Genomic DNA, 25497 nt, shown 5'->3' on the forward strand with positions numbered 1-25497 from the left:
TGCCCGCAACAGGAGGAGAAATACTACCTTTATCGCTATATCCACTCCTGAAGAAGTCCCCAGAGACCACAGCGGGACCTGAGCAGTACCTCCTGTTACACTTCCATATTATTGGACAGATAGGCCTTTTAATTATTGTTACATTGTACGAGTCTTCATTTTATTTCAGGTTAATAAATAAAATGACAACAGTTGTCCTGAGGAAGGGGTGGAAGACCCCGAAACGTTGACTGATTGATTAAAAGTCCCTCGGCAGAGGGTATCACGTATTTCACCAGTCTCCGAGTGCCGCCTATGATTTCAGGTGTATTTTATATATATATATATATATATATATATATATATATATATATATATGCGCCATAGTCACGGCTTCTTACATATGATCTAAAATATATTGTTTGTGTTCCAGTGTAGGTCTATTAAATGTATGTTTGCATCGTTTAGGCTCTGCCCATTTATGAATCATACATTCGGACCCCTACCCTCCGTCCCCGATTCCTGTCTCTATTCTCTAGCACCAGTCCCAAATCCGGATTACCAGTGCTCTAGCTGGGGATTGGCCAGAGCTGGTGCACATTACAGCGCATGTGGCAGATGAGCGGAAGGAGCTATTGGCGCCATATTTGTAGCGTAACAAGAACACTTACCCGCCCAGTGCATTATAGGTGACCGTCCCTCTGTGACAGGCAGGGATGCAATCGGGAAGCCGGCTGACATTATACCGACAGCCGGCTGACATTATACCGACAGCCGGCTTCCAGACTGTCATATCCCGGCGAGGGTGAAATGACCGGCGTCTAGATGTAGACGATGCTCATTTCACTGACGCCGGATGCCGCGAGCGGACAGCCGCGGGGGGGGGGAGGGTTAGGTTTAGGGCTCCCGGGGGGACTTAGGGTTGGGCCCCCCCCGGGAGGTGAGGGCTAGGGGAGGGAGGGTTAGGGTTAGGCACCCCCCCGGGGGACTTAGGTGTAGGCAGGCAGCGGGGAAGGGGGGGGTTAAGTTTTTAGGCACTTAGTGGGGGGATTAGGGCTAGGCACTTGGGGGGGAGGTTAGGGTTAGGCACGCCTAAGGGAGGGTTGGGGGGGTAGGTTAGGTTAGTTCATACTTACCTGGGGACGATCGGGATCTCCAGCGCTGTCGGACTGCCACCTCCGGGATCTGCTCCTCTGTCGGCCTAACGCTGCCGGGAATAGAACTGCCGGCTATGCGGCCGGCGGTATTACATACTGATTCCGACAGGCATCATATACGATGGGCATTAGTATAATATTACTAGTTTTGGGCCCAGACGGGGTTTTTGTTTCTCTTTTGTTCCTTAGCTTTTATGTTTTTCCCCTCTGCAGAGTTTGTCTTTCTCTGTCCAGGGTCTCTCTACTACCCCCTTTCCCTGGCTTTCTCTGTCTCTTCTCTGTGGGAGGGTTTGGGTGTTTAGGGTGCAGATTGGGAGAGTGGGGCGAGTGACCGGATATGGCATGGGATACGAATGATGGAATACAGCATGGGGGAGGGGCTAGGTGACAGATTGTGGCATGGGGAAGAGGTCAAGTGACAGTAGAGTATGGGGAGGGGTCAGATGTTGAAATACAATATAGGGGAGCAGTCTGGTGACAATACAGTATCGGGGAGGGGCCATGTGACCAAATACAGTATGGGGAGGGGTCAGGTGACCAGATACAGTATGGGGAGGGACCAGGTGACCAAATACAGTATGGGGAGGGGTCAGGTGACCAGATACAGTATGGGGAGGGACCAGGTGACAGGGTGTGACATGGGGTGGAGGTCAGGTGGCATTATGGGGGAGCATCTAGGTTGGGACTAGGTAAATACTGTTATTTACTTGGCTAGAATTTTACCAGTAAAAATTATGTTCACAGTTAATTGGTCAGACACGAGATGAAAAGGTAAAGTACGTACAGGAAGACATCCAGGTTATGTACATATTAAAACTACAAGAGGTAAATAAATACCTCATTTGAGTGTGAATTGGTTTCTCAGGTAAGGATACTGAGATGTTTAGGAGAGTGTGAGTATAATGTTGCCATCAGTGATGCAGTACAAAGTGATGTCAAAGAGAACTGTGATGTGCACTAATGTCCCCTCTCACACACTGCACTAATGTCCCCTCTCACACACTGCACTAATGTCCCCTCTCACACACTGCACTAATGTCCCCTCTCACACACTGCACTAATGTCCCCTCTCACACACTGCACTAATGTCCCCTCTCACACACTGCACTAATGTCCCCTCTCACACACTGCACTAATGTCCCCTCTCACACACTGCACTAATGTCCCCTCTCACACCCTGCACTAATGTCCCCTCTCACACACTGCACTAATGTCCCCTCTCACACCCTGCACTAATGTCCCCTCTCACACACTGCACTAATGTCCCCTCTCACACCCTGCACTAATGTCCCCTCTCACACACTGCACTAATGTCCCCTCTCACACACTGCACTAATGTCCCCTCTCACACCCTGCACTAATGTCCCCTCTCACACCCTGCACTAATGTCCCCTCTCACACACTGCACTAATGTCCCCTCTCACACACTGCACTAATGTCCCCTCTCACACCCTGCACTAATGTCCCCTCTCACACACTGCACTAATGTCCCCTCTCACACACTGCACTAATGTCCCCTCTCACACACTGCACTAATGTCCCCTCTCACACACTGCACTAATGTCCCCTCTCACACCCTGCACTAATGTCCCCTCTCACACCCTGCACTAATGTCCCCTCTCACACCCTGCACTAATGTCCCCTCTCACACACTGCACTAATGTCCCCTCTCACACACTGCACTAATGTCCCCTCTCACACACTGCACTAATGTCCCCTCTCACACACTGCACTAATGTCCCCTCTCACACACTGCACTAATGTCCCCTCTCACACACTGCACTAATGTCCCCTCTCACACACTGCACTAATGTCCCCTCTCACACACTGCACTAATGTCCCCTCTCACACACTGCACTAATGTCCCCTCTCACACACTGCACTAATGTCCCCTCTCACACACTGCACTAATGTCCCCTCTCACACACTGCACTAATGTCCCCTCTCACACACTGCACTAATGTCCCCTCTCACACACTGCACTAATGTCCCCTCTCACACACTGCACTAATGTCCCCTCTCACACACTGCACTAATGTCCCCTCTCACACACTGCACTAATGTCCCCTCTCACACACTGCACTAATGTCCCCTCTCACACACTGCACTAATGTCCCCTCTCACACACTGCCCTAATGTCCCCTCTCACACACTGCCCTAATGTCCCCTCTCACACACTGCACTAATGTCCCCTCTCACACACTGCCCTAATGTCCCCTCTCACACACTGCCCTAATGTCCCCTCTCACACACTGCCCTAATGTCCCCTCTCACACACTGCCCTAATGTCCCCTCTCACACTGCACTATTGTCCCCTCTCACACACTGCACTAAAGTCCCCCCTCACACACTGCACTAAAGTCCCCCCTCACACACTGCACTAAAGTCCCCCCTCACACACTGCACTAAAGTCCCCCCTCACACACTGCACTAAAGTCCCCCCTCACACACTGCACTAAAGTCCCCCCTCACACACTGCACTAAAGTCCCCCCTCACACACTGCACTAAAGTCCCCCCTCACACACTGCACTAAAGTCCCCCCTCACACACTGCACTAAAGTCCCTTCTTCATCTATTGCAGGATATTAATTGTCAGACAACAACCATTAAGGACTTGGATTTTTCCTCGGGTTTCTCGCTGTCAGTAACAAGGGAATGTCTCTGTACGGTAAGTATTAAGCATCATTATATGATATTTGTGCTCCACAATCACCTCGTTTTCATACATTAACCTCATCCTGGTCAAAACAGGTAGGAAGCCTGATCAGCTGGGAACTTCCAGCAGAGAGAAGGTTAATGTACAGTATATGAGGCCATAGCATCAGTCAGGGAGAACGAATGACCAGGCTGCAGTGTGATGTATATGGAAGGTGCTATATGTATAGTGTTTGTCCGTTATGGAAGTGACATCTTAATACAGTATATTGTGTAACCAGTGCAATGTATATCTGCGGTCACCTAACTGGTGCCAGTGGCAAGAGTCCCGAGTACTCAGAAGTTTCTGTGTGTGAGCAGTAATGTCACCCAGCAGCACAGAGTATATCAGGAGATGAGTGATGTATTAGTGAGGACAGGGCTGCATGTGACAGGGGCAGTGACATGATGTGAGGAGGGAAATGGAGACAGCAGGAAGTCACAGACTGAGAGCTATATAGTGGGAGGAGCAGGATCCCCAGCAGCACAGAGTATATCAGGAGATGAGTGATGTATTAGTGAGGACAGGGCTGCATGTGACAGGGGCAGTGACAGGATGTGAGGAGGGGAATGGAGGCAGCAGGAAGCCACAGGCTGAGAGATATAGTGGGAGGAGCAGGGTCTCCCAGCAGCACAGAGTATATCAGGAGATGAGTGATGTATTATACCTCTTTTCCACCAAAAACCCAGGTCCGACCTGGGTTTTTGGATATGGTTCTAATCCTGGTCAGACCCATTTACACTGCACCTTTGATCTGGGTTACTCCCAGGTCAGCCCTGTTCACACTGAACTCAGGTCTGCCCTGCTAAACCTGTGAGGTCATAAAAAGTGGGAGGTGAATGCTCCACAACCACCAATCCGCTCATTTTAGGCATGATCCAGGTCAGATAACCCGGGTTGCACCGTTTACACTGCACCATTACCTGGGTCCATCCTGGGTCCAACCCTGGTAGCTACCTGGGTTGGATTGCAGGGTCACTTGACCCAGGTTATTTTTCAGGGACCCTTTTACACTGAGCTGCAACCCGGGTAGACCCAGCAAAAACCCAGGTTTTTGCTCTGGTGTAAAAGGGGTATTAGTGAGGACAGGGCTGCATGTGACAGGGGCAGTGACGGGATGTGAGGAGGGGAATGGAGACAGCAGGAAGCCACAGACTGAGAGTTATATAGTGGGAGGAGCAGGATCCCCAGCAGCACAGAGTATATCAGGAGATGAGTGATGTGTTAGTGAGGACAAGGCTGCATGTGACAGGGACAGTGACATGATGTGAGGAGGGGAATGGAGGCAGCAGGAAGCCACAGACTGAAAGTTATATAGTGGGAGGATCAGGGTCCCCAGCAGCACAGAGTATATCAGGAGATGAGTGATGTGTTAGTGAGGACAGGGCTGCATGTGACAGGGGCAGTGACATGATGTGAGGAGGGGAATGGAGGCAGCAGGAAGCCACAGACTGAAAGTTATATAGTGGGAGGATCAGGGTCCCCAGCAGCACAGAGTATATCAGGAGATGAGTGATGTGTTAGTGAAGACAGGGCTGCATGTGACAGGGGCAGTGACATGATGTGAGGAGGGGAATAGGGACAGCAGGAAGTCACAGACTGAGCGTTATATAGTGGGAGGAGCAGGGTCCCCAGCAGCATAGTAGTGATACGAGGCTCCAGCTGAACAAATACAATATGGTTGTGGTATTATAAGCTATATCAAACAAACTAAATAGGATATTAAAAGAACATTGTCTCAGAGAAGAAGGATAAAAGGCGGGAATGCAGGATGTCGCTGAGGAAACGGTCGAGTTCACTGGTAGCCGGTAGATTCCTGACCAGCCGGTGTGACATTTAGGCATTAAGTACAGTACGTGGCACAGAATTTGGAGCACTAGGGGGTCTATTTACTAAGCCTTGGATGGAGTTAAAGTTAAGAAGAGAAAGTACCAGCCAATCGGCTCCTAACTGCCATGTCACAGGCTGGGTTTGAAAAAATGACAGGAGCTGATTGGTTGATACTTTAACTTCATTCACTTCATCTCCATCCAAGGCTTAGTACATAGACCCCAAGGTCTGGTGTGGTTAATAAAAGATACAGACAGCGGTGGTAAAGTGTGACAGGGAGACTCTATGGTAGTACAATGTAACCCTATTTTAATAATATAATGAATGGATGAAGGGTGGGAAAGGAGATCTGGGGGTGACCTGACAGGCCAGAGCTGGCGTTATAGGCGGTGGCGGTGGGGTGCAGACATTTTATTGCGCTATTGTACAGAGTATATTCGCGGTTATTTGAGGTGGCATTATACAGTGGAAAGGGGCCTTGATCTTAAACATTGCAGCGTCCCAAATCTGAAATGACCCTTCGTTATGATTCCAGATATAGGATTACCCCAAGCTCAATTCTAGCCACACATCTAGTGCCAGATCCAAACCTGCGCTGTGATGTTACAGTGGTAATACCGCAATAAGCCCCCTCACAGCGTCATTTGTACCAGTGGGAAAATGTAAGGAAATCAATATATTTCTATGTGCTGCTCTCAGGAACGCTGTATACACTCTGCTCCCGGGATCAGTTGCAATTTACCCCCTACGTCTTCTGGAAATTGGAGTTGAGCCCAATGATGTTACCTTAGCCCCAGGCCCACAAATGTAAATCGTCCCTGATCCCAGCAAAGCCAAAATAAACCTCCTCCTCCGGGATGTAAACTAAACATGGCTATTCCCCAGGCTGCACGCATCGCTCCCTAGGACATCTCCTGTACAAATGAAAAGCACAGGCTGTTACCGCTGCCCCTGTATTCGCTGCAGGGATGTGCTACATTTGCATGTCTATCTGCACACATGGTACAATTCTTGGGCTCGTGCAAAGAAAAAAAAAAACTGTTCAACGGGGATGATGTGGTTTATTGTTCATTTACTGCAAGGTTGGGCAGCGGGAGATGATAAATGAACTGTCAGACACTAACTAAACAGATCCACTCCATCACCGGAAAGGGGGGCACGTTTCTCTCTGTGCCAATAACAACTGGAGATATTGTAAGAAGAAATGACGGATAGATTTCTGTTTATTTTGTACACATGTTTCTAAAATTGGTGGCGTTCTGGCGCCCTCTTATAATAATGGCGCAGTTTTCTCTCCGTCCGCCTATAATGTGTGAAATTCCTCTGTGCTGTTCCTATCTTGTCATTACCCGGCTTTAGTGATCTTGCCGGGAAGCCGATGGAATGAAAATTGATCTGGTGATATGTAATTCCAGGGCAGTAATAGATTTATATTAATGGGAGTGATGGCGGGATGCCCGAGCGATTCGGTGAAAATCAAACTGTCATTACATGTAAGTCAGAGGGAATGATTAATCCCTGCTGGAAACATGCATGTATTGTGTAACCCTGCAGTCTATGTTCTCTGCTTTATTAATAGCCAAATGAACACTTTCTTTTTTGTTAAAGTGCTTTATATAGAGGTTCAGGTGCCTATTGCAACAGTTTTTAGGTCAGTGCTGTCTACGTCCCCACTTGTCATGTATAATGGAATGAATGACAGGACTGATAAGTACATAAAAAGAACATTTTATTACTTATGTGCACTTTAAATCTATTAATTCGCTCTGTTCCTTGCAAGCCAGCGCCTCTCTCCTCTCTGTATATAGCGGCACCTGTGTAATGTGGCGTAAAAGTCATAATACGACCTGTTTATCTGAATTGGACAGATTTATGGGAGAAAAAGAGAGGCTTCCATTGATATTTGAATGCTGAAATCTTAGGTTATTAATTGTTACATACAGCATAGCACACACATGTAAGTAGTGGTTTCTGATGTCGTCATTTCATTAGGAAAAGTTGTGGCTTATAGATTTGGAGAATTTGGATATTTACCTATATATCCATATTATATTTACTAATTATAGGAAGCTCTGTAATCAATTCTTTCTACTAGTTTTTAGTCTTCCACGACCGTTGAAAGTCCAACAAGGAACGTTTAATATTTACATACTGATGAGGAACAATATCCATTTCCCTACACAGTCTCCTGGCACCATCCATATTGGCGCGTTTTCCTACATCCCCCCCGAGACCATAAAATAGAACCTTTGCTGAATTTTCTCAGAAATCTCACGTGAATGGACTATAATCACATAGGGATCAGTGATCCCCACTCTACTACCAGATCATTCAGAGCATGGCCGACCTGTGGCCGCACACCTGCTCAGCGCCATGTAACATTAGACGACCGACGGTCTTGCCCAAATGATCATATAGTCTTCGAGATGTGCGGAAAAGGTGATGCGTAACGTAGCGGAATGACCGCCGTAGCTGTAAGTGGGGGGGAAGTGTGTGCTGCTACTGTAACGCAGGAACATTCCCAGCCCCCGGTGTGTGCACAGCTTCCGCTCTTGTGCTACCGTTGGAATGGTGATGGACAGTGGAGAATTGAGGCATGAAATTGGAGGTTATGGCGGCAGCTGTCGCTCCCCAGGAGGCCACAGTAATCGCCAGATGAGAGGTTCAATTGCTCATCACTGATCTGTCAGAGCTAGTACGGCATGAATAGGGGCTATGGCATATAGATTCCTGGGGGGTCATTGGGATTAGGGTCACAGTATGACAGACAATAGCGACATATGATGTGAAAGCTGCGCAGACTGACGCTTAGGCCGATGCTCGTGTACACTGCGCATGATCTGTAACTGTGCACATGCCTGTACAGGGGGCTCATTTTGATTGCATTTACACTTAAGAGTGAGGAGGAGTAACAGGGCAGCACAGAGGGTGTAATGGTTAGCATTGGGCAGCACAGAAGGTGTAATGGTTAGCATTGGGCAGCACAGAGGGTGTAATGGTTAGCATTGGGCAGCACAGACGGTGTAATGGTTAGCATTGGGCAGCACAGAGGGTGTAATGGTTAGCATTGGGCAGCACAGAGGGTGTAATGGTTAGCATTGGGCAGCACAGAGGGTGTAATGGTTAGCATTGGGCAGCACAGAGGGTGTAATGGTTAGCATTGGGCAGCACAGAGGGTGTAATGGTTAGCATTGGGCAGCACAGAGGGTGTAATGGTTAGCATTGGGCAGCACAGAGGGTGTAATGGTTAGCATTGGGCAGCACAGACGGTGTAATGGTTAGCATTGGGCAGCACAGAGGGTGTAATGGTTAGCATTGGGCAGCACAGAGGGTGTAATGGTTAGCATTGGGCAGCACAGAGGGTGTAATGGTTAGCATTGGGCAGCACCCTCTGTGCTGCCCAATGCTAACCATTACACCCTCTGTGCTGCCCAATGCTAACCATTACACCCTCTGTGCTGTGTAATGGTTAGCATTGGGCAGCAGAGAGGGTGTAATGGTTAGCATTGGGCAGCACAGACGGTGTAATGGTTAGCATTGGGCAGCACAGACGGTGTAATGGTTAGCATTGGGCAGCAGAGAGGGTGTAATGGTTAGCATTGGGCAGCACAGAGGGTGTAATGGTTAGCATTGGGCAGCACAGACGGTGTAATGGTTAGCATTGGGCAGCACAGACGGTGTAATGGTTAGCATTGGGCAGCAGAGAGGGTGTAATGGTTAGCATTGGGCAGCACAGAGGGTGTAATGGTTAGCATTGGGCAGCACAGAGGGTGTAATGGTTAGCATTGGGCAGCACAGACGGTGTTATGGGGGTGTAATGGTTAGCATTGGGCAGCACAGACGGTGTAATGGTTAGCATTGGGCAGCACAGAGGGTGTAATGGTTAGCATTGGGCAGCACAGAGGGTGTAATGGTTAGCATTGGGCAGCACAGAGGGTGTAATGGTTAGCATTGGGCAGCACAGAGGGTGTAATGGTTAGCATTGGGCAGCACAGAGGGTGTAATGGTTAGCGTTGTGCAGCACAGAGGGTGTAATGGTTAGCATTGGGCAGCACAGACGGTGTTATGGGGGTGTAATGGTTAGCATTGGGCAGCACAGACAGTGTAATGGTTAGCATTGGGCAGCACAGATGGTGTAATGGTTAGCATTGGGCAGCACAGACGGTGTAATGGTTAGCATTGGGCAGCACAGACGGTGTAATGGTTAGCATTAGGCAGCACAGAGGGTATAATGGTTAGCATTGGGCAGCACAGACGGTGTAATGGTTAGCATTGGGCAGCACAGACGGTGTAATGGTTAGCATTGGGCAGCACAGACGGTGTTATGGGGGTGTAATGGTTAGCATTGGGCAACACAGACAGTGTAATGGTTAGCATTGGGCAGCACAGAGGGTGTAATGGTTAGCATTGGGCAGCACAGACTGTGTAATGGTTAGCATTGGGCAGCACAGACTGTGTAATGGTTAGCATTGGGCAGCACAGACGGTGTAATGGTTAGCATTGGGCAGCACAGAGGGTGTAATGGTTAGCATTGGGCAGCACAGAGGGTGTAATGGTTAGCACTGGGCAGCACAGACGGTGTAATGGTTAGCATTGGGCAGCACAGACGGTGTAATGGTTAGCATTGGGCAGCACAGACGGTGTAATGGTTAGCATTGGGCAGCACAGAGGGTGTAATGGTTAGCATTGGGCAGCACAGAGGGTGTAATGGTTAGTATTGGGCAGCACAGAGGGTGTAATGGTTAGCATTGGGCAGCACAGAGGGTGTAATGGTTAGCATTGGGCAGCACAGACTGTGTAATGGTTAGCATTGGGCAGCACAGAGGGTGTAATGGTTAGCATTGGGCAGCACAGAGGGTGTAATGGTTAGCATTGGGCAGCACAGAGGGTGTAATGGTTAGCACTGGGCAGCACAGACGGTGTAATGGTTAGCATTGGGCAGCACAGACGGTGTAATGGTTAGCATTGGGCAGCACAGAGGGTGTAATGGTTAGCATTGGGCAGCACAGACTGTGTAATGGTTAGCATTGGGCAGCACAGACGGTGTAATGGTTAGCATTGGGCAGCACAGAGGGTGTAATGGTTAGCATTGGGCAGCACAGACGGTGTAATGGTTAGCACTGGGCAGCACAGACGGTGTAATGGTTAGCATTGGGCAGCACAGACGGTGTAATGGTTAGCATTGGGCAGCACAGACTGTGTAATGGTTAGCATTTGGCAGCACAGATGGTGTAATGGTTAGCATTACTGCTTCACAGCACTGAGGTTCGTGGGTTCAATTCCCACTTCGCCCGTAACTGTGTGGAGTTTGTATATTCTCCCTGTGCTTGTGTGGGGTACGCCAGTTTCCTCCCACAATCCAAAAATATGCTGGTCGGTTAATTGGCTCCAGACAAATTTAACCCTAATTTGTGTGTGAGCATGTGGTAGGGAATATAGATTGTAAGCTCTTCTGTGGCAGGGACTGATGTGAATGGCCAACTATTCTCTGTAAAAGCGCTGCGGAATATGTGTGCGCTATATAAATAACTGGTGTCATTTGCTCTTCATGCAGGGCTGGTGTAAGTGCGCTTGATATGATGATTATCAAACCAAGCGTATGTATAGGGCCAGGTGTAGCGCAAACTGCGTACAGCTCAGAACCACTGTCTGTAAGGGTCAATACACAGGGAGACTGCAAGTCGTTCTCCCAGTCATTGGCCTCAGTATTACTTCTGGCTCAGACCTGTCTGTACTTACACATCAGTCCCCGTAGTGGTAACAATCGCATGTTGTGCCATGTCAGTGCGGGATGTTTAGCATGTTTCTCCCGTGTGGCGTATGTATGGATCAGTGGAGCCTGGCAGAACAAGAGTTAATTGATCCAATTTTAATCCTGACGACCCAAAGGATGTTGAAGGTGTAAAACAATCGGCAGTCTGCAATTTCTGCTTTAAAAGACGAACATAACCAATGTCATTAGCGCTATTGCAGCCTGATCTGGTGTAATATTGAAAGATCATCATCTGAGCGATGTTTAGTTCTGACGTGTGACGCGCGCGGTGAGCTGCCAGTTTCAGTCATCAGATGTCAAGTCTCCCGGAAGAAACATTTGTCCTCCTGACAGATTTGTAGCCTTCAGGGTCTTAGTCCTTAAAGTAAATCGCAGTTGAGTTAACGGAGGTTCCGAAGTTCTTCTCATTCGTCAGATAAATTACCTGTCAGAAGATGGGACGTTGTTTGGCAGTCAGAAGGCCCGGGTGTGTAGAAAGTTGATATGTATTGTCCCAGACTGGCGCTGGTACGGTCGGCATGGTGATAGACAGCGAAATTGCGCAGGGCGGCAGTCAGCATCTTGTTGTGTCACCTGTTTGTTGTTTTATTACTGGTACGATGCATTTATTCATTTGTTTTTCTCATGGTCTATGGGGGGGGGGGGGGCGTTAGCTCTTGGGAATGAAGACAGGGGCGCGGAGATGTGACAGACATGGCGTACGGTAGTAAAACATTTAAACCTGGGTTTGGCGGAATTGTACTTTTATAAATTGGATGACAACAGTATCATTCCAAGAAAATATCATGTGTCAGAGGAGCCCATGGCTGTCTCCGTGGTGTTTAGGCGACTGATACAATTTAGCAGTACAAGACTCAGGGCTGACGAGATCCTGAGCGCGGCCCATCGCCTATTCTGCATTCCGGTCGTGTGTTCAGACTTTTCCCATCTTCCATTATCCCGCTGTTCTCATTACCCACAGAAGTTCTTCTCACAGGAACATCACTGTGTTCTTTCTGTGAATGGAATTAAACAGAACGTACGGCGCAGAGCCGGGGTATATTATGCGCCAGTCACATCCCTCTCCCAGGGTTTTTTTTTTTTGTCGCATTGCCCTGATTTTGACCCTGCAAATTCAATCCAGTAAACTAACCGGCCCTAAAATTACTTCCTGGCAGATGGATGATAAGTGATACCTTGAAATGAAATACTGCAACGCCATTGGCTGAAATGTAATTCTCTCCTTAATAGGTATAATGACTCCGGGATATTTTAATAGGCAGAGCACACTCCGGGAAGTACTACTACTCCTATTAGACCCAAGAATGGGGAAGTAGGAGCTGTCTGATAAAGGAGGCGTTCCTGTAATAAAATAAAACATGGCTTAGGCAAATATTTCTGGTAACCGCAAAAGCTGGTTCCAGCCAATGGCTTGCTGCATATTGTGCGGATTTGTTTATTAAGCGTTATTTATATAGCTCAGAAATATGCCGCAGCCCTTTACAGAGACCTATTTAGTCAGTCACATCAGTCTCCGTCCCAGTGGAGCTTACAATCTATATTCCATACCCCATGGAGAGAGAAACACACACTATGGTTCATTTTTGTCAGAAGCCAATTCACTTACCGTTATGTTTTTGTATCTTGGGAGAAAACCTCGGTCCCGTAGATATTTAGTACAAAATACAAATCTGAGGAGACATTACTGTCTCACTACAGAATAATCTGCATTAATTTGCTGCAGAGAACTTGTACGGAAATAAATGTAATAGATCCGACGTTTGTGTTTCTGCTTTTATTTTCCATGATTTCAAAACAATTGCTGTATTATTACCTCTTATTTTATTTATTAGTATCTATTTCTGTAGCATCAGCACTTTGCAGTTGGGCACAGACACTGTTATTAAACAAGACTGTGCATTCACAGGTAAGGCTGGGTACACACTAGACTATGTGTACCCAGCCTGATATCCTTCTGATGCCGGGAACGACGGCCATTCTGCATTCGGCAGCATGGCCCTCGCTAACGACATCCCCTGTCGGCCCTGCATGTAGGATCGACGGGGATGTCACTGACAACACGCAGGAGCTTGCATCGTCAGCGACATAGCAGGTACACCCTAGACGATGTGCCTGCTATGTCGCTCTATTCCGCCGGACGAGATATCATCTAGTGCAGGGGTGGCCAACATGCGGCTCTCGAGCCGCATGTAGCTCTTTTGAGTTTCCAATGCGGCACGCAGCGCATCAGACCCCCACTTGTATTGAGAATGTTGGTCTCTGAAGCGATCAGAGACTAAAGAAGCCTCTGATCACTTCAGAGGCCAGCCTGCACGCCTGCTGGATCTAGCAGGTAGTGGCAGCAGCAGCAGCGAAGACGGGACTCTGGAGCCCTGACTGCGTGGAGCGTTGCCAGCATGAAGACAGGTAAGTTTCTTCATAGGGGTGTGGGCGGGGAGGGGGAGCTAGAACTCTGGGCACTTCCTTAGGGGGCACGACTACAGGGAGCATTGCAGAAGTGGCACAACTACTGGGGGACATTGCATAATGGGCACAGCTACAGGGGGCATTGCTTAATGGGCACAACTACAGGGGGGCACAGCATAATAGTCACTGGCTTTCTCAATGTATTTTATGTGGTTCTGGATTTCAATAAGTATTTTATTTGTATGTGTATTTTAAATGTATTTTATGTGGATCTGGCTTGATTCTATGTAGTTTATGTGGATCTGGCTTGATTCTATGTAGTTTATGTGGATCTGGCTTGTTTCTGTGTATTTTCTGTGGATCTGGCTTGTTTCTGTGTATTTTCTGTGGATCTGGCTTGTTTCTGTGTAGTTTCTGTGGATCTGGCTTGTTTCTGTGTATTTTCTGTGGATCTGGCTTGTTTCTGTGTATTTTCTGTGGATCTGACTTGTTTCTGTGTAAATTATGTGGATGTGGCTTGTTTCTGTGTAAATTATGTGGATGTGGCTTGTTTCTGTGTAGTTTATGTGGATGTGGCTTGTTTCTGTGTAGTTTCTGTGGATCTGGCTTGTTTCTGTGTAGTTTATGTGGATCTGGCTTGTTTATGTGTAGTTTATGTGGATCTGGCTTGTTTCTGTGTAGTTTATGTGGATCTGGCTTGTTTCTGTGTACATTATGTGGATGTGGCTTGTTTCTGTGTAAATTATGTGGATCTGGCTTGTTTATGTGTAGTTTATGTGGATCTGGCTTGTTTCTGTGTATTTTACGTGGATCTGGCTTGTTACTCTCTAGTTTATGTGGATCTGGCTTGTTACTCTCTAGTTTATGTGGATCTGGCTTGTTTCTGTGTATTTTCTGTGGATCTGGCTTGTTTCTGTGTAGTTTCTGTGGATCTGACTTGTTTCTGTGTAGTTTCTGTGGATCTGGCTTGTTTCTGTGTATTTTCTGTGGATCTGACTTGTTTCTGTGTAAATTATGTGGATGTGGCTTGTTTCTGTGTAGTTTATGTGGATTCGGCTTGTTTCTGTGTAGTTTATGTGGATCTGACTTGTTTCTGTGTAGTTTATGTGGATCTGGCTTGTTTCTATTTATTTTATGTGGATCTGACTTGTTTCTGTGTAGTTTATGTGGATCTGGCTTGTTTCTGTGTAGTTTCTGTGGATGTGGCTTGTTTCTGTGTAGTTTATGTGGATCTGACTTGCTTCTGTGTAGTTTGTGGATGTGGCTTGTTTCTGTGTAGTTTATGTGGATGTGGCTTGTTTCTGTGTAGTTTATGTGGATGTGGCTTGTTTCTGTGTAGTTTATGTGAACGTGTCAATGTTTTCTATATTGTTCTGGCTTTTTCTTTCACTTCAACAGTGAAAAAATTATATTGGGAACTTTATGTAAATTGAGTGTTTTCAATGTGCTGGGCTCACCGCTAGCGTGACTAAAAACGGGGGGTTGCACAAGGTCATGCTCCTGCGAATGTCATACCAAAGGCGTGCGCACAGAAATGGGACGTGGCCTTGTGACAGCTATCGGCTCTTCAACTTGACCACAGATATTTTTTGGTCTAGATTGTACCCAGCATAAGAGTCCTACAGATGTGGCCACATACATCTAGCCTCCTTGCGCGTTAAACAACCTTTCTAGCCGTGCCATGCCGTGGCGTAACTCGGTAGCGCAGAGCATCCCTTAAGACTTCCTCCATGCAGATGGGGAACGCATGGGGTGTGGCCGTGTTAGGTGAACTGCTCCTGGCTGCAGATGCATCTCATGCGTTTGTGCCACGCAAGTTGGTTAAGAGTGTAAGTATTTTATACTGGAATATAGGCACCGATGTATAAAATGTCAGAGAGGGGGCAGCAGTAGAACGGTTTGTGCATGAAATTTGTGTAACTACTGCATTCAGCATTGATTGTACCGGAGGAAGACGGGTTAGGGGAAGACCAGAAAGCTGGAAATTGCTGTAGTCAGTGGGGAAGATTGTGCGTTTATTATGTTTTTGTCTTTATGTGAGATATGGTAAATGTATGTAACAGGATATAGATGGGACGTAGAGAAGATGATACATCTCTGAGCCATGGATGATACCGAGGCACCGTTTACTGTTGTGTTACCAGGCAGCTAGCTTCTATAGGGAGAGGAAATTATTATTTAGCTCTGGGAGCCTATGTATTAATCACAGCACTGTCCGGATTATTCAAAATCTGTATCGCGGCGGATATTTTAATTTTGAATGAAAATGATTCTTGTTTTGTACTAAACTGAACCTGTAGGAGACAGCGCTAGCGATAACCGCCGTCCACGTGAGTTACTACCCCGGCATTTTGGAGGAGTCTTTCATGTTTGTGAAAGACTCTCCGGGGGAATCTGGCACGGCGCAAGCGCACACTGTCAGATCCCGCTACCGGCCAGTGGCTGCGGAAGAGGGGGTGTAAGACCTCTCTCCGGCGAGTAAAGCGTCCGTAGCCTTAAAGCGGCTTACACCATAACTAACGGGGCCAAACACAGGGGTCCCTATTAATAAAATGGGGACTGCGATATGCAGAGGTAATTAGCCTTCTGCAGCAGATTTCTGCGAAATCATTCCCTTGTCCGCATTGACCGTGTCATCACTGAGCGTCGACATATTACCTACATCCCAGAGACATTGGCTCAGGAGACAGCAGGCGTCTGAGCAGGGAGGGTCCAGCATTGGCCTTTGTGGGATCATATTAGACGCCTATTATTCATCGCTCCCGCTTTCTATGACGTTCATTCATCCTACGTGTAGATCCTATATCCAGTCCCCCCCCCCCCCCCCCCTGTGAGTTCTAGGTCTGACCATTTCTCCTTCATGCTGATCTTATTTTCTCTTCTTCTAGCTCTTCCTTCATCATTTAGTTTTATCTACTCTTGTAGAATCTTCTATATAATTCATAGGCCCCTCTCACCTTCCTATACCGTGTCGGTCTATTCTCCCTAACTACAGTGCATCCGGAAAGTATTCACAGCGCTTCACTTTTTCCACATTTTGTTATGTTACAGCCTTATTCCAAAATGGAATAAATTAATTTTTGTCCTCAAAATTCTACACAAAATACCCCATAATTACATCGTTTTTTTTTTTAGATTTTTGCAAATTTAATAAACAAAAAACAAAAACAAAGAAATCACATGTACATAAGTATTCACAGCTTTTCCCATGAAGCTCAAAATTGAGCTCAGGTGCATCCTGTTTCCACTGATCATCCTTGAGATGTTCCTACAGCTTAATTAGAGTCTACCTGTGGTAAATTCAGTTGTTTGGACATGATTTTGAAAGGCAAACACCTGTCTATAATATAAGGTCCCACATTTGACAGTGCATATCAGAGCACAAACCAAGCATGAAGTCCAAGGAATTGTCTGTAGACCTCCGAGACAGGATTGTCTCGAGGCACAAATCTGGGGAAGGGTACAGAAAAATATCTGCTGCTTTGAAGGTCTCAATGAGCACAGTGGCCTCCATCATCCGTAAATGGAAGAAGTTTGGAACCACCAGGACTCTTCCTAGAGTTGGCCGGCCCTCTAAACTCAGCGATCGTGGGAGAAGGGCCCTAGTCAGGGAGGTGACCAAGAACCCGATGGTCACTCTGTCAAAGCTACAGCATTCCTCTGTGGAGAGAGGAGAACCTTCCAGAAAGACAACCATCTCTGCAGCAATCCACCAATCAGGCCTGTATGGTAGAGTGACCAGACGGAAGCCACTCCTTAGTAAAAAGCACATGGCAGCCCACCTGGAGTTTGCCAAAATGCACCTGAAGGACTCTCAGACCATGAGAAACAAAATTCTCTGGTCCGATGAGACAATACCAGGCGTTCTGTTTGGAGGAAACCAGGCACCGCTCATCACCAGGCCAAACCATGGAATAAGGCTGTAACAACAAAATGTGGAAAAAGTGAAGCGCTGTGAATACTTTCCGCATGCTCTGTACAAGGCCAATGGACGTCAGTGTTCTTTCACTATTATAAAATAACGTATTGTGAATCCGGGGCTCTATGTATCGCAGACTCGCTGGACATAAAACTTGCCCGTCTTGGGGTATGACCCACTAACAAATCTAGCTCACCCCTTTTTTATTGTTATACAACCCTCCATGTGATAGTGACTTGTTCTATGTCCGCAACCAGGATTCTATTTGTAGTCCTTGCGATGCAGCGATTAGGTTCCTTGCTGCGCTAGAGAAGAGTCTTATCTGCTTCTCTGCATGAAGTGTCAGGAGTAATAAGAGGATCTCATTGTACGTACGCTGTGATTAGCTTCCCCGCTGCATTGCAGGAGAATCTTATCTGTTCCTATACGGACACATCAGGACCAATGACGGGACACTGAGCCCCAGTCCAGCTGAATTACTTTGTAATGGTTCTTCACTAGACGTGAAAATGACTGTCCGCATAGTAACAAAGGCCCCCTCGGTCACAACCTGTAACCTTTCTTTTCATGGTCAGTATTGGAAATTCAGTGCCATGTGTGCTGATTTTATTTTATGAGGCTATTAAGCCTGCTAATGACTTACAGTATGTTTGCCTATGGGAAGTTATTGTGTATACTCTTTGCATTATGTGCTGCAATATATGCATCATCCCTCTCTTTATAGAGCCAGTAAAGACAACATTTGCCTTTAGTATATTTGAAATGCTGACCTGTATCTTGTGTATAAAATTAATTGGTTATGCATCCGGACACCCCTGCTCCGATTGTGATGAAACCAATGCGAGGATGTCCAGTTGGATCCTGGCCAGGTTTTCAGTGGGGGGGGGGGGTTAGGGTCCCGGTCGGACCTCCAGTTGGTGTACGCTGGGCAGAACTGTGACCCGGGGAGCCTGTTCTGGGCCTTCCAGTAGATGGATTTGGATGAAAACCTCACAGAGTGGTATCATTTGATCCCAGAAGACATACTAGGGGGTTGAGGTCCCGGTCTGACCTACTGTTGGTGTACGCTGGGCAGAACTGTGACCCGGGGAGCCTGTCTGGGTCTTCCACTGGATGGATTTGGATGAAAACCTCACAGAGGGATGGCAATCGGCCTGGGATTTTTAATGGAGTGGTTAGGGTCCCGGTCAGACCTCACAGAGGAGGGCGCCGGGCAGAACTTTGATCCAAGGAGCCTGTTCTGGGTCTTCCATTGAAGGGATTTGGATGACATCACATAATAAAACTCAATAACTTGAAGATTTAAACCAAGGCAACGCCGGATACTTCAGCTAGAGATATATATATATATATATATATATATATATAGGATTTGTCCATACAGTGATGTCACAGCAGCTCAAATCACTGCAATCTCAGTATCTTACCTCCACATATCTGAAAATATCAGATGCGGGGTTGCACTTTGCTTCAGGATTGCTGCATGTTCCCATCTTAAGAGGTATCCAGGCATATCAACCAAAATTCTTCTGTATATTTGTAACGGACATCTCATCTCATGCCAGGACCCAGGATCTATAACGCTATGTATTAATATAGAAGAAATGTATCGCCTGGATCCTTCTAACCTGAAACACGGGGAGAAGTTTGAGCCAGTGAAATTCTGGGAGGTGGATAAATCGAACTTTATTAATCCACCGCCACTGACAATGACAATGAATGGAGATTATGAGCACTGAGTGCACTGACAGTACATTGGGATAGTCACACGGGGGAATATCAGCAATTATTGCAGTAGATGCATTGTGTAACGTACATTGTTTTAGTAAGTTATTTACAAAATGGCTATATTATTGTTGTGCTTAGATTTACTCCTTAAACTTTCATCTCCTGGCAGAGTGAATAAGCAGGGCCAAGCCATCGCCTGAATGTAGCTCAGTAGATCAGTTTGTTAGTTGGATTCCCAGCACACAGACAGCGCTGTCTGCGATAATGGGAAACGATCTCTTGGCGCTGGTAGAATCTGAAACAAATGATTGTAAAATCCATTGTATAATATCTGGGGACCGGATACCTCCTTGTAGCGCTGCTTCTACATTTTGTGTGATATTTTGTGACAGTTTGTCCATAGGATTTGCTGGTGGATTACAGGGAAGCGCTAAAGCCGCTGCAGGGTTTATAATCACTGATCCTTCATGCTTGGCTAAACCCCATCATGAGTACATTATCCTCCTACTTTGTGTGGCCAACTGCTTCATTGTATCTCCAGCAGAACACAGGAGAGCGGGACTATCACAATGACAAATTACTCCCTCTGATAAAAGCCACAACCATCATTTTTAATTTCCTTTCTTCCCATAGAACTGATGATTCTGCCGGCTGTTCTGTGCTGCTCCCGGGAGCCGCTTGTAAAAGTTGATTGTCTCTGAATAAAGGGGTCCCATAGAGCAGGAGAACAAGTCCCCCCTCCTCCCCACCGGGACTGCTAAACGCGTGTCTCGGAGAATGCCATTCCGTCAAAGGAAAGCAGCAGAAATAATCATTGCTATCGGTGTCCCTAATGGCTTCTGGGGGAGAACAATTCCTGGCCAGTGTTACAGATCTGTGTAAGGCAGTGGTTCCCAAACCGTTTTGAATCACGGCGCACTAGAATATCAGCATTGGTCTTCAGGGCACCCCTAGGCCAAAAGTTTGTTATTGAAAAAATGAAGTAAAGTGAAGTAAATTGTGCTCCCCTGTCATCCCTAGGCTCAAGTATGTGGTGGGGACAGGTTTGTGCTGCTTTTTGTCCACATATTTACATTACATTGACCCTGAGGAACCCCTGCAAGTGTCCCGAGGCACCTCAGGCTGCCACGGCGAACAGTTGGGGAACCTTTGGTATAAGGGCAGGAACTAAAACTCCCAGAACTGCTGTCTGTACATAGGATTTACATGTATACATTATTTGCTATAGACAGTAGAATCACAGCAACACTATGGGCGGAATTCAATTGATTTCGCGGCCCGCATCTCCCGTCTAAAGTGACAGGAGATCGCGGGCCACTATTCAATTGTGCCAGCGTTTCACGCTGATCGCACCCAAAGTGGTCGGGTTTAGCCGCGTAAAACGGCTAACCCCGACCAAAGTGCTGGGCGCGATCGCGAAAAGTGCCGTTTGGGCGCCCAAACAAGACACTTTTCGCCGATTTCAGCCCGCACCCCTCTGGGGCTGCGAGCTGAAATTGAGCGCTAGCAGCTGATCGCACCCGACAGGAGCAACAATAGAATAGCTCCGTCGGGTGCGAAGGGGGGAATAATCAATTGAATACCGCCCTATGAGTCTGTACCCCGAAACGTAATTTCATATATGTGTGTCCCTCGCTCTGTTTTTCACAGTTTGTGTAATAAAGTGCTCTGGGCTAGATGTACTAAGCCTTGGAGAGTGATAAAGTACCAGCCAATCAGCTCCTAAATTTTTGCACAGCCGTAGTTTTGTACCCACCAGATTTGGCATGGTGGTGTAGTTTGACCAGTGTGTGTTTTTTGTCTATGTTTGAAGCTTGTCAGGGCCATGGTGGTCTACATGGTGCCCACCAAGTAGGCCGTGGAGTCCCTGATTTAAAATTTTGCTTTAAGCAAGATTGCACCAATTTGAAGGCGCAGGCTGATTTGTACCAGTAGGGGGGCAGGCAGAGCTCCAACGGAAGAACAGTGAGTCGGAGGATCAACTGTCACACTGCACCTGCACTGACAGTTACTATTGTCCTCCAAGCACATTGTCATATGCCATGGTCTCCAGTGTTGGTCTGCAATGTAAACAATGAAGGCTGCTACTTCAAGGTCCATTCTTCAACCCGGGCAATGCCGGGTATCCCAACTAGTGTTCCATAATGCTGATTTCAGGATGAAGGGTCCCCTCAGTTGTCATGTGGAACCGTTTAGTTATTAGAAAAATAAATGTATATATATATATATATATATAATCATTAATATTGGCTAAACCTCTAAATGAGTGACAGCTAGCTTTATATTTGTGCAGATTCAGATGTAAAGACGACTGGAGCGGCTTTTTCTTAATTTGCCTTTAACACTCGCACAGTATTGATGTCAGTTCTGCCCAAAGCTCGGTCCAGTTGGTTTCAGTGTTTTGTTTATCTCTATTTCCCCAAAATTCCTCAGCACCTCAAAGAGGATTGTCGTCCATCTTGCAGAATGCCTTCTGTAGGAATAAATAAGGGCTATGAATTGATTATGTATGACAGTCAGTCTTGATAGACCTTGATGTGTTTTATGCTGGTGAGAAGCTGCACTTGTGGGTGACTGAAAATCAATATAGTAAGTCAGCCATAGCTGAGCCGAGCGTATTCCATTACTAGTGCTGGGACAATGTCCTGTTACCTGCTCATAGCTTCTTCCTTTATCCATGCTCAGATCTGTCCTCTATGGGGCTCGGCTGTACTGCGCAACACCTGGAGCAAAGGTGCCTTCAGGTACTATACTACTTACACATTGTGATGTCCTCAGGGTTATGCCCAGAATACACACAGAGCTACAGTACACAACAATATTACCAACCCATTAATGTTATCCCTAGCATGGTAGCGTATAGATGATATTACATTGCTGGTCAGTCTGAGCGGTAATGTTATCCCTAGCATGGTAGCCTCATGCACACAATGTATAGATGATATTACATCGCTCGTCAGTCTGAGCGGTGATGTTATCCCTAGCATGGTAGCCTCATGTACACAATGTATAGATGATATTACACTGCTGGTCAGTCTGAGCGGTGATGTTATCCCTAGCATGGTAGCCTCATGTACACAATATATAGATGATATTACACTGCTGGTCAGTCTGAGCGGTGATGTTATCCCTAGCATGGTAGCCTCATGCACACAATGTATAGATGATATTACATTGCTGGTCAGTCTGAGTGGTGATGTTATCCCTAGCATGGTAGCCTCATGCACACAATGTATAGATGATATTACATTGCTGGTCAGTCTGAGCGGTGATGTTATACCTAGCATGGTAGGCTCATGCACACAATGTATAGATGATATTACATCGCTGGTCAGGCTGAGCGGTGATGTTATCCCTAGCATGGTAGCCTCAAGCACACAATGTAAAGATGATATTACATTGCTGGTCAGTCTGAGCGGTGATGTTATCCCTAGCATGGTAGCCTCATGCACACAATGTATAGATGATATTACATTGCTGGTCAGTCTGAGTGGTGATGTTATCCCTAGCACGGTAGCCTCATGCACACAATGTATAGATGATATTACATCGCTGGTCAGTCTGAGCGGTGATGTTATCCCTAGCACGGTAGCCTCATGCACACAATGTATAGATGATATTACATTGCTGGTCAGTCTGAGCGGTGATGTTATCCCTAGCATGGTAGCCTCATGCACACAATGTATAGATGATATTACACTGCTGGTCAGTCTGAGCGGTGATGTTATCCCTAGCATGGTAGCCTCATGCACACAATGTATAGATGATATTACATTGCTGGTCAGTCTGAGTGGTGATGTTATCCCTAGCACGGTAGCCTCATGCACACAATGTATAGATGATATTACATTGCTGGTCAGTCTGAGCGGTGATGTTATCCCTAGCATGGTAGCCTCATGCACACAATGTATAGATGATATTACACTGCTGGTCAGTCTGAGCGGTGATGTTATCCCTAGCATGGTAGCCTCATGCACACAATGTATAGATGATATTACATTGCTGGTCAGTCTGAGTGGTGATGTTATCCCTAGCATGGTAGCCTCATGCACACAATGTATAGATGATATTACATCGCTGGTCAGTCTGAGCGGTGATGTTATCCCTAGCATGGTAGCCTCATGCACACAATGTATAGATGATATTACATTGCTGGTCAGTCTGAGTGGTGATGTTATCCCTAGCACGGTAGCCTCATGCACACAATGTATAGATGATATTACATCGCTGGTCAGGCTGAGCGGTGATGTTATCCCTAGCATGGTAGCCTCATGCACAGAATGTATAGATGATATTACATTGCTGGTCAGTCTGAGTGGTGATGTTATCCCTAGCATGGTAGCCTTATGCACACAATGTATAGATGATATTACATTGCTGGTCAGTCTGAGCGGTGATATTATCCCTAGCATGGTAGCCTCATGCACACAATGTATAGATGATATTACATTGCTGGTCAGTCTGAGCGGTGATGTTATCCCTAGCATGGTAGCCTCATGCACACAATGTTTAGATGATATTACATCGCTGGTCAGTCTGAGCGGTGATGTTATCCCTAGCATGGTAGCCTTATGCACACAATGTATAGATGATATTACATTGCTGGTCAGTCTGAGCGGTGATGTTATCCCTAGCATGGTAGCCTTATGCACACAATGTATAGATGATATTACATTGCTGGTCAGTCTGAGCGGTGATGTTATCCCTAGCATGGTAGCCTTATGCACACAATGTATAGATGATATTACATTGCTGGTCAGTCTGAGCGGTGATATTATCCCTAGCATGGTAGCCTCATGCACACAATGTATAGATGATATTACATTGCTGGTCAGTCTGAGCGGTGATGTTATCCCTAGCATGGTAGCCTCATGCACACAATGTTTAGATGATATTACATCGCTGGTCAGTCTGAGCGGTGATGTTATCCCTAGCATGGTAGCCTCATGCACACAATGTATAGATGATATTACATTGCTTGTCAGTCTGCGTGGTAATGTTAGTATTGCCAGTACATTATCACCAAGATAAGGTCTCCTAGAGAAACCTGGGGGCACCGACCGTATGCGCATAACTCAGCATACGTCCATTTATATGCGCACACCTATTCTGCAGCGTTTACAGAGAATAGTCATTTACACCAGTCCCTGCCCCTGTGGCCTCTGTGTTCCCTACCACATACACACACACACACTAGGGTTACGTAAAAAAATTTTTTTGCCAGAATTGAATTAACCTACTGATATGTTTTTGGATTGTAAGAGGCAACCACAGAAAACCCATGGAAACATGTGGAGAACATACAAACTCCCCTCAGATGGGCATTACATTCTACATTGGCTGGGTAGGCAGTATGAGTAATGCTGGGTACACATCAGATGATATATCATTCATACAGCAGATGAACGATCTATTGTGACCACGATCTGGTCGTGTTTACACTCAATATACGTCTTTCACAGATACACAGATACATCTAGCCTGAATACACCACACTGCGCGACTTACCTGGAGTGAGCGAGCTGCCAGATCCCGTGCTACTCTGCTGGCGTGTGGCGTCTTTTTTTGCAGACGATGAGTCTAAAGGTGCCTACACACACACCGATTTTCTTTACCTGATCTGGCCGATTTCGGCGCATCGTAACGACAGTTCGTGTAAAAAATGCCCAAATCGTGAGTCCCCACTCACGATACGATGCGCGTCCCCGTTGGTCGTACATCGCATCGTCAGATCTGCCGTGCTGTAGGGCAGATCTGACATTCTAGGACGCGATGCACTGTGATAGTCTGGATGCAGGAGAGATCGTATGAAGATTGGACACCAGGTCGTGTGCAGAGCTTCCGGGGAGAGTTTCAGGGGAAATCGTACACATCGGCTGATCGTGAGCACATCGCTATGTGTGTGTGTGTAGGCACCATAAGTCGCAATGCGATGCACACAGACATGTGACACGGGATGACATGTCAAATTAATCAGCCCAGTCTGCTGGCGCGTACTAGTCACATTGT

General features: G+C 46.7%; 1 protein-coding gene across 1 annotated transcript in view; it reads left to right on the forward strand.

The window, feature by feature from the left end:
- Positions 1–25497, forward strand: part of PRMT3 (protein arginine methyltransferase 3) — a 150250-nt gene that overhangs the window by 106007 nt on the left and 18746 nt on the right. Inside the window, exon 13 of the mRNA XM_088458938.1 lies at positions 3719–3805. Within this exon, the coding sequence (XP_088315064.1) occupies positions 3719–3805 (87 nt within the window). The remainder of the gene's footprint in view (positions 1–3718; positions 3806–25497) is intronic.

Source organism: Taudactylus pleione, unplaced genomic scaffold, assembly GCF_031769625.1.
Source record: "Taudactylus pleione unplaced genomic scaffold, aTauple2 ptg000875l, whole genome shotgun sequence".
NCBI lineage: Eukaryota > Metazoa > Chordata > Amphibia > Anura > Myobatrachidae > Taudactylus > Taudactylus pleione.